The sequence below is a fragment of the Chlamydotis macqueenii genome, chromosome W, assembly GCF_036417535.1.
Source record: "Chlamydotis macqueenii isolate bChlMac1 chromosome W, bChlMac1.mat, whole genome shotgun sequence".
Classification (NCBI taxonomy): domain Eukaryota; kingdom Metazoa; phylum Chordata; class Aves; order Otidiformes; family Otididae; genus Chlamydotis; species Chlamydotis macqueenii.
In genome coordinates, this window is record NC_141592.1 from 19213398 (window position 1) to 19223873 (window position 10476).

At 51.7% G+C, this 10476-nt stretch overlaps 1 protein-coding gene across 1 annotated transcript; it reads left to right on the top strand.

Annotated features, from left to right (window-relative positions):
- The first annotated feature begins 7198 nt into the window (after positions 1-7198).
- On the top strand, positions 7199-8128 carry LOC147596607 (olfactory receptor 14C36-like). Its single transcript, XM_086769466.1, has one exon. It carries the CDS (start codon positions 7199-7201, stop codon positions 8126-8128), a length of 930 nt encoding a protein of 309 aa, XP_086625592.1.
- Positions 8129-10476: the final 2348 nt, after the last annotated feature.

A 10476-nucleotide genomic window follows, 5' to 3' on the forward strand; every position in this document is an offset into this window, starting at 1 on the left:
CCAACAGGCAGGAACTTGCTCCTCAGTCTGTGATGCTGCTGGAGGCAGTGGAGATCTCTTTTCCTCTCTGTCATTTGCCTTGAAACCACCTGGATGTTGTTCTCCAGACGCATCTCTGCCACTCACATCTCGTTATAAGCAAGCAGCCTCAGGAGAAAAAGTCAGGATGCTGGTGTTGCCAGTGCTCCTCCGCTGACATTCACGGCACCAGGAATGATTTTAGAAAGAGTGTCAGAATCGTGGATGTTAGCCTGATTGGCAGCTTTGAGAATAACTATATGTCTTTAAAAAGTGGAGAAATTGAGAAGTGAGGTTTAGCTGCTCAAGGGATAACCCCCAAACTTGTGGAAGGGGAGGCAGGGGATGGGAGGGGAGCAAGAAAGCAGAAAATAAGCCAATTAAATATGGGTTTAATTTTACTGTGCAGCAACAGAAAAGGCGTCTCTGCACCTCCACTTCTCTGAGTTCCAACCTCTGCCCGTGCCACACATTAGCCCCATGTTAGATGTAGTTGGCCCCGAGAGGCTGAACTGTTTGTAGTTGGCCCCTGAGAGGCTGTTTGATGACATTCAGAAAAGGCCTGGAGACAAAGGTTGTGGTTGAGATGTGTGCATGAGAAGGAAAAAGGACTGTGTCATGTCACTACACTGCAGATCTCTATATTTGTACAGAGTGATCTTGCCCCAATGCCTGAAAACTGGTTGACTGATTCTCACCAGAGTTACCTTGGCTAGCTTTGTAACCAATAGCACAAATAACCCCTTCCAGAAGAAAGTATCTCCTGCCATTGTGTGAAGTTAATGTGCTCCCGGATTTCTCTGAAACCCTACGTGTAACTCAACCTGTCCTTTTGGGTTGACCAACAAAGTCAGGATTAAGACAGCAAAGTCATCTCTCACGAGGACCAAGAGACTACCTAGTCAGAAAGGTGTTCAAAGAACGCGTAGACATGGTACTTTGGGACATAGTTTAGTAGGCACGGTGGTGTTACATTGACGGTGGGACTTGATGATCTTGGAGGTCTTTTTGAACCTTAAAGATTCTATGATTCTATGATTCTATTTCTAAATTCCTCCTTGACTCCTTGCACCCATCTCCTGAATGCTTCTTTTTTTTTCTACAGAGCTTATTGATTATTTCTTTCTTTAGATGAGCTACTCTCCTGAAATATCTGGTTATTTTTCTATTTATCACTCTGGACAGCTTTTGTGCTTGGCAGTTTCTTTCCAGAAAGACCAGCTGTACTGAGCTCTGCTACCCTTGAGTGCTGCTGCCCATGAAACTAGCACTAAAAATCCCCTGAAAAGGCAAAAATCTTCTCGCACTGTTTCATGGCCAACACAGGCCAGGCTGATACTAGTTTTCACATCCACAACAGAAACTCCTTCTTTTGCAAGGACTGGATTCAGGTGAACATCACTTTTGTTGGCCTGGCACCTGGGCAAAGAAGTTGTTCCAAGAGACCCCAGATACCTGCTGGACAGCACGCATCCTGCTGGGCTCCCCTTTCAGTGAGTGTCAGGGTCATTTAAGTCCTCAACAAGACCTGGAAGCATCGATCTGGAGACGTCCATGTATAGCTTAATTACGACTTTCTCCGTTTCCTTACCCTGATAGCAGGTTCTTTGTCTCCCACCAGGATGTCACACTAACAGGCCTCTCCTCTCACCCTCACCCAAAAGGGCTCAGCCAACCTTTTGCACATCCCATAGAGGAGCTCCACATGTACAAGCTCCTGCACATGGAAGGCAGCCCCCTCCTCATCTTCCCAGCTCGACTCTCCTGAAAAGCCCGTGTGCAACACTGCAGCATCTCCAGCAGTGTGAGCTGTCCCACCACACCTCACCGTTTATGCCACCGATGCCAAAAGTCTGTGGTGGCACATGGGACTCCAGCTCCTGCTGCCCGTGCCCCAGGCTGAGGGCATTGGTGCCTGGTTGGGCTGCAGCACCTCAGCTGTGGCACCAGGGCCAAGCTCAGACTTGTCACAGGCAAGCATGGTATCAAGTGCCCAAGACCCCACGTGTGCAAATGCTTTGCTGGAGACCAGAGACATGCTGGAGTGCGTGGCACATGACAGGGTAAAGATGAAATGAGGGACCCACAGAGGGAGCAAACCCTGCTGTCCTCAAGGCCAGAGAAAAGCAGGGGTGAGCTGTGCAGCCTTGGCAGGAGAAGGCTTTCCTGTGTGTAGTGTCTCTGCTGCCCCTCAGGGCCTGTGGTAGAGAAGCTGATCTCCAGGAGTTCAACGTGCTGCTGAAAATGTCCTTGGCTTCGGACATGCTGTGACCCAGAAAAACTCTTTAAACCATTAGACTCTTCCTTGGTTGTATCATCAATGTATTGAGCAAAGGTTTGATGGAAAGAAGAACCAACAGAGTTTGGGAGTAGCCAGATTTTTCAAGACCCAGGTGTGATGAGATTCCTGTTCATAAACAGATCTGCATGTGCTGGATGACCTTGGGGTGGGTTATACCTTGCCTCTCTGCAGTGGTGGGATTCAGTCGGCAGCCAACTGAAACCAAATCTCTCTGAGATGCCACCTCGGTTTTGCAAAGGCATCAAATGCATTGGTGATGCTGTCTGGGGTATCTGCCCTGCACCTGCTCTGACAGGAATGGCAGAATTTCCCACAGGGCCTGTGCTGTCCCTGCCAGCCCCATGCAGTTGTGCTGCAGCGTGCTGGCATCTCATGTAGCACTACAGGCCTGTAGTTGAGCAGCTGCCCCGAATCAGGTCAGGCAATCTGGGGATGTCCATGAGAAAACTGCCACTACAGGCAGTGGAGATCTAGGAAACAGAGCTGAGGGAGACTTGATTCCATTTGGTCAGCTGATGCCTCTGTAGTCTACTTCAGACATAATGCAAAGGGGAAGTTTTAGTTGTCCTAACTGCTGTCATTTCCATCTACCAAGCAAATTTCCCTCCAGGCTCCAAAATGATGCCGCAAGATGCTGTCCTCTTGTCCTGGTTTCAGCAGGGATGGAGTTAATTTTCTTCTCAGTAGCTGGTGTGTTTTGGATTTTGTGTGTGAAGAATGTTGATAAAAACATTCTGATGATACGAGTTGTTGTTAATGAGACCAAGGACACTGTCTGGCTTTCCAAGTCTCGTTAACGTGCAGATGCGGGAAGCTGGGCAAAAGACAGACAGAATAATTGATCCAAACTGGCCAAAGAGAGTATTCCATGCCATAAACGTCATGCTCAGTATATAAGTGGGGGTTGCCCATGGGAGGGGGCATCATTTTCAGTTATTCCTTTTCTTGTCGGGTATCCGTTTGAGCACCCTTGGCATTCTTTTCTTCTCTCTTGCTTGCTGGCATCGTTCCCTCTACCTTGCTAGCTTGCTCTCCCCCTTTGCTTGCTGCCCGGTGTTGTTCCTGTGATCGCTGCTCAGGACGGGCTGCGTCGGTCATTCGGACATCGGGTGGTGAGAAATTGTACATTGTTCATTTTGTATATTTTGTATATATTAATATCCTTATATCCTGTTAGCTTTGTAGTTTTTAGTATTTTTAGTAAACTGTTTTTATCTCAACCCACGAGTTTTCCTTTCTTCCCAATTTCTCTCCCCTGTCCCACTAGGTAGGGGGAGGGTGAATAAGAAACTGTGTGGTGATCCGGGCTAAACCACCACACCTCTCTATCAGCACTGTCACAATTAGAGCTTGCAGCTGCCTGCACACCTCTTGGACAAACTCTGGTGTCACTTCAAATGTCACCAGGTGTTCACACCTGAACAACACCCTCAGTCACCAGGAATTACAAAGGGAGCTGAGAAAAACAGCTCACATGCAGGTGCAGCTCTTTGTGCACAGCTGAATGGAGGCAAGAGGCATCCCACCTCCTCTGGGTCTGAGGTGTGCGTGGGAGGGAGATGAGTCCTGTTCCAGCCCCAGGACTGCAAACCTCAGCAGGGGTAAAGGAGATCCCTCCTTGTCACTGTCTGGGTACCCTGCCTAACAGAGAGACAAGGAAAGGTGATTCTCATGGCTAACTCTTCTCCGGAGAGGAGCAATGACGCTGCTGGAAGGAAGTGTCTCTTCCCAGCTGAGGGAGGGACCATCAGTGATGGCTTCAGGCTGTTTCGCAGCAGGATCCCTTGCAGCCCCAGGGACAGCTGGAGGGAGCCCAGAGGGGACAGAGAAAGTGCTGCCTTGGGCTGGGCCTCTGCTGCTGAGCTGGGCCGGGCTCCTGGGATGGAGGGAGCTGATGGTAACAGGGCAGCGCTGCAGAGAGACAGCTCTGCCCAGGAGCAGCTCCTCTGCCAAGCGCAGCAGGGCTGAGGGCACTGCCTGCAGGAGCTGAGGGGAGAGGAACGAGGCAGAGAGAGGTGAAAGGCAGCCTGGGGTGGGAGGATGCCAAGAGCTCAGTGAGGCAGAAATCTTCCCAGCCCTCTTTACGGTAAGTCTCTGTGTGCAGAGCATGGAAGCTGGTGTTCCTGGAGGGATCTCCTCGAGCTGGTTCATCCCACAGCCGATAGGAACTGCCAGGAGGGTTCTCACAGTTTTCCCTGGTGTAGGGGAGGAGGATGAGCTCTTGAGCAGGGCTTCCCTGCTGCACCATCAGTAGGGCAGGGCATGATGTCTGCCTTGTGTGGGGGGTGAGTGCAAGGGTGCAAAGCTGTGTGTGCAGCCAGGGGTGCCCAGGGCTGTCCTTCCAAGCTGGGTCCCTTCACCATGGGGGCTGTTTGATGGGGCAGGGACTCAGCTGCCAGGGCCATGAGAAGAAGCTGTGGGTGGAAGGAGAGACCCCTGACAGGACAGGGAGGGTCTTTCTGCTGTCGAGAGTGTGTTCCATGGGTCAGCGCTGCTCTAAGCTCAATGCTACCCCGAGGTCATTTCCAAAGGGATTTGTAAAGGGGATGCTCAAAGTGTGGTTTCCCTGAAAGGGAAGGAGTCTGTGCTTTGGGATCAGTCTTCTTGTTTGACTGGGTGGGAAGTGGGAGACAGGAATTTATTGTTCCGCTCCTGAGGAGACACAGAGATGCCCGTTCTCTTTAGGACTTCTCTGAGCTGCTCCTTAGCCCTTGCACAGACAGAGCTGCCCCCGCAACAGTTCCCTGCTGCCAGGAGGTGTTTGCAGGGCAGAGCTGAGCACACACGGAGTGGGATGGGGTTCTGGTTCTGTGAGCACTGACAGGGAAGAGACCTGGGCACAGAGAAGCGGTTCCCAGCAGAGACAGCTGCAGGTGGCAGAGACATTGTCAGAGAGGGAGAGGGAGCTGATCCCAGAAACGTGGTGGGAGGGGGGATTTGGGCACCTGCCTGCCATCCCCTGCAGTGCAGGGACTGTTCCTGGAGCAACTGTGTGTCCTGTCATGCAGATTTTTCCATAGGAAGCAGCCAAACTCTTTTCTAAACTTTCGGGCTCTGGCCATTGCAGTGTGCAGGGCTGGAAAAGATCAGCCCCTCCCTTCAGGCCACCCCATCTTTAGCATGGACTCCCTCAGGAATCCTGCTGGGCTCCAGGTTGCCCTCTGCAAGGGCACAGCTCTTCCACGGCTCCTCTGGTTTTCCAAGTGCCCAAAGGAGAAGACCTTGCAGGGTTAAGGCCATGGAAATGCTGCTGGGCTGCTGTATGCGAACAGCTGTAAGAAGCCCCCTGTGACCCTGGCTGGGAGGGCAGAGCTGAGATCATCCTTGGTTATGATGAGAAGGGGTGAGGGACTGGGAGAGCTATGCTTAGAAACTGTATTCTTCTGCTCTCAGCAGTGTCCAGGTTCTTTTGGGGAGAACACCTGAGTGTGATTGTCCTCCAGCGCAAACAGCTGCCAGCACAGGCTATCTGAGACCAGGGCTGATGGAGAGACAGGGTCTGTCCTCATCCCACACTAAGGGACAATCCCTTTGCCTCTCAGCACCCACTGGATTTCACCTGGAGTGCAGCAGGAATGCCAAGGACTCCAGTTCTCCTCAGCTGTGGTGCGGTAACCAGAACAGAATCATAGAATCATAGAATCATTTGCCGTGGAAGGAACATTTAAAGATGATCTAGTCAAACCCCTCTGCAAGCAGCAGGGAAATCTTCAACTGGATCAGGTTGCTCAGAGCCACGTACAAACCGGCCTTGAATGTTTCCAAGGATGGAGATGGAGAGCAAATAAATAATTACCAGGCCAATAATAAATAATGATAATAATAAATATTACCAGACCAAGTGCAAGGTCCTGCATATCGGTCATGGCAATCCCAGGCACAGATACAGGCTGGGTGGAGAATGGATTGAGACCAAACATGAGGAGAAGGACTTGGGAATGCTGGTGTATGAGAAGCTCAACATGAGCCGGCAATGCGCGCTTACAGCCCAGAAGGCCAACCGCATCCTGGGCTGCATCAAGAGGAGAGTGGCCAGCAGATCAAGGGAGGTGATTCTCCCCCTCTACTCTGCCCTGGTGAGACCCCACCTGGAGTACTGTGTCCAGATCTGGAGCCCCCAACTCAAGAAGGACATGGACCAGTTGGAAAAGTTCCAGAGGAGGCCACAAAGATGATCAGAGGGCTGGAGCACCTGTCATGTCAGGCCAGGCTGAGAGAGTTGGGGCTGTTCAGCCTGGAAAAGAGGAGGCTCTGGGGAGACCTTATAGAGGTCTTCCAGTACCTCAAGGGGGCCTACAGAAAAGATGGGAGAGACTGTTCAGTAGGGCCTGTTGTGACAGCACTAGGGGTAAGGGTTTTAAAGTACAGAGTGGTAGATTTAGATTGGATATTAGGATTTTTTTTTTTTTTTACACTGTGGGTTATAGAACACTGGAACAGGTTGCTCAGAGAGGTGGTGGATGCCCCGTCCCTGGAAACATTCAAGGCCAGGCTGGATGAGGCTCTGAGCAACCTGATCTAGTTGGGGATGTCCCTGGTCCTTGCAGGGGAGTTGGTCTAGATGACCTTTGAAGGTCCCTTCCAACCATAACCATTGTATGATTCTATGATTCTATGATCCCTGTACCCATTTACCTATTGCCACAGTGCAGGACTGAATCCTACAGAGCTCACAGCAAAGCCTTCTGCTCCCAATGTCACCCTCAGCCAGCAGCACCCAAAGTTCATGGAGGGGACCTGCAAATGTTCTTCCTGAAAGGCGAGAGGCAATCTTGGAGGTTTCTCTGGGAAACTGAATAGATCATTCTTAAATAAATCTGTCCTAACTTATTGATGTATTTTCCTCCCTGAACAGGCTCCATTCCCAGGGGAAAGAAAATGTTCAATGGCAGCTCCATCACTGAGTTCCTCCTCCTGGCATTCGCAGACACACGGGAGCTGCAGCTCTTGCACTTCTGGCTCTTCCTGGGCATCTACCTGGCTGCCCTCCTGGCCAACGGCCTCATCATCACTGCCATAGCCTGTGACCACCGCCTCCACACCCCCATGTACTTCTTCCTCCTCAACCTCTCTGTTCTTCACCTGGGCTGCATCTCCACCACTGTTCCTAAATTCATGGCCAATTCCCTGTGGGATACAAGGGCCATCTCCTACCCAGGGTGCGTGGCCCAGCTCTTTTTCTTTGCCATTTTTATCACAGCTGAGTACTGTCTTCTCACTGTCATGGCCTATGACCGCTACGCTGCCATCTGCAAACCCCTGCACTACGGGACCCTCCTGGGCAGCAGAGCTTGTGTCCACATGGCAGCAGCTGCCTGGGGCAGTGGGTTTCTCTATGCTCTGCTGCACACTGCCAATACATTTTCACTGCCACTCTGCCAGGGCAATGCTATGGACCAGTTCTTCTGTGAAATCCCCCACATCCTCAAGCTCTGCTGCTCAGACACCTACCTCAGGGAAGCTGGGGTAATTGTGGTCAGTCTCTTAGTATCCTCTGGGTGTTTTGTTTTCATAGTTGTGTCCTATGTGCAGATCTTCAGGGCTGTGCTGAGGATCCCCTCTGAGCAGGGACGGCACAAAGGCTTTTCCACGTGCCTCCCTCACCTGGCTGTGGTCTCCCTGTTTCTAAGCACTGCCATGATTGCTTACCTGAAGCCCCCCTCGATCTCCTCCCCACCTCTAAATCTGGTGGTGTCATTCATGTACTCATTGGTGCCTCCAGCAGTGAACCCCCTCATCTACAGCATGAAGGACCAGGAGCTCAAGGATGCCCTATGGAAACTAGCCGAATGCACATCATTTCACTGACAACAACCTACCTCCCCTTCTATATACATTTCCCAGAGTTTATCTTAGGCCATATATTTTTCTTCCCTGTGATAATTCTACTTATATATAATTTCCAAGGTTTGTACTGCTTCTGTTGAGGCTTGATCCTCTTGTGTCTGAGGCTTGCTCCTCTTGTGTCTGAGCCTTGCACCACAGTGTGTCCGATGTCACCTGTCCAATAGCAGCCTCTATAGAGTTTCCCTCTGGATGTAATTCTGTCTCACTGCATCTTTCTGTTATCTCCAAGCCCCATGTGTAAGCAGGGAGATACTATGACCAAAGAAGCGCTGTTGGACTGATGGAATGGCCGTGTGTCTTTGTGGGGTTCCAACACCTTGAGAAGAGGTGAGAGATTCAAGTGTCTACATCCAAGTTCAGTGGACAGCACTTCTCTCAGCAGTGTCTGGTGGCCTTTCAGGATAAACTGGGGAATGTCATTGTCCTCGATCAGAGAAAGGTGTGATCCAGGGCAGCTGCGAATAAGAAAGAGCTCACTGTGCACTGAGCCACAGACAATCCTTTCCTTTGCAGGTGTCTCTGTGGGGCTTCCCATTCTGGAGGAGAGGAGCAGAACTGGAGATGGTCTGGGGTAGATCTGCTAAGATGGGGTTAGGGACCATGTGTTGGGAAGCTGAGAGACCTGGATTTTTTAGGCCCGGTGAAGTGAAGGCTCAGGGAAGTATAGTTGGACTTTGATAAAACCTGAAATTGGCTTTCAAAGACTGCTGGGGGTGATGAATATCAGAAGCCCTGAGACTGAAAAATAAGGGACTTAAAGAGAAGCAAAATCAAGGACACTGGTGGTGGGAAAAAGATAAGGGACACCTGGTGGTGGTTAGAGGAACTATGGGTATAAAAGAATGGAAACAGTAGCAGTAGTTAGCTCTCTGCCTAGCTTGCAGTAAGGTGTGAGACTGTGTTCTACACAACTGGACTATGCTCTAAACAACTATTCACCGCTAAGGGATGGAACATCTGTGATGACTTCAGCCTGTTTCCCAGCAGGTTCAGTGTTCAGAGAGGGACAATCAGGGATTACTTCAGTCTGTTGCAAATGCTGTTCCCCAGGGATGACCCTTCTGCCTGTCAGGAGCTGTCAGCCCTGGAGCCCCAGGGACAGCTCTGTCCCCCAGAGGGGACAGAGAAAGTGCTGCCTTGGGCTGGGCCTCTGCTGCTGAGCTGGGTCGGGCTCCTGGGATGGAGGGAGCTGATGGTAACAGGGCAGCGCTGCAGAGAGACAGCTCTGCCCAGGAGCAGCTCCTCTGCCAAGCGCAGCAGGGCTGAGGGCACTGCCTGCAGGAACTGAGGGGAGAGGAACGAGGCAGAGAGAGGTGAAAGGCATCCTGGGGTGGGAGGATGCTGAGACCTTGATGAGGGAGAAATCTTCCCAGCCCTTTTTACGGTAAGTCTCTGTGTGCAGGGCATGGAAGCTGGTGTTCCTGGAGGGATCTCCTCGAGCTGGTTCATCCCACAGCCTGTAGGAACTGCCAGGAGGGTTCCCAGCATTTCCCCGGTGTAGGGGAGGAGGATGAGCTCTTGAGCAGGGCTTCCCTGCTGCACCATCAGTAGGGCAGGGCATGATGTCTGCCTTGTGTTGGGGGTGAGTGCAAGGGTGCAAAGCTGTGTGTGCAGCCAGGGGTGCCCAGGGCTGTCCTTCCGAGCTGGGTCCCTTCACCACTGTGGGTAGTGTGATGGGGCAGGGACTCAGCTATGAGGGCTGTGGGGAGAAGCTGTGGGTGGAAGGAGAGACCCTTGAAAGGACAGCGTCCTGCTGCTGCTGAGAGTGTGCTCCAAGCTTCGTACCACCCCCAGGACATTTCCAAGGGGACTTTTCAAGAGAAAGGTCAAAGTGGAGGTTACCTGAAAAGCTAAGGAGTCTGTGCTTTGGGATCAGTCTTCTTGTTTGGCTGGGTGGGAAGTGGGAGATGGGAATTTATCGTTCCCCTCTTGAGGAGACACAGAGATACCCGTTCTCTTTAGGACTTCTCTGAGCTGCTCCTCAGCCCTAGCACAGACAGAGCTGCCCCCGCAACAGTTCCCTGCTGCCAGGAGGTGTTTGCAGGGCAGAGCTGAGCACACACGGAGTGGGATGGGGTTCTGGTTCTGTGAGCACTGACAGGGAAGAGACCTGGGCACAGAGAAGCGGTTCCCAGCAGAGACAGCTGCAGGTGGCAGAGACATTGTCAGAGAGGGAGAGGGAGCTGATGCCAGAAAGGCGGTGGGAGGGGGGATTTGGGCAGGTCCCTGCCATTTCCTGCAGTGCAGGGACCTTTCCCAGAGAAACTGTGGATCCTGTCATGCAGATTTTTGCATAGAGCAGCAACCAA

Coding starts and splice junctions, on each gene's coding strand:
- LOC147596607 (XM_086769466.1), top strand. CDS start 7,199: ATGTTCAATGGCAGCTCCATCACTGAGTTCCTCCTCCTGGCATTCGCA.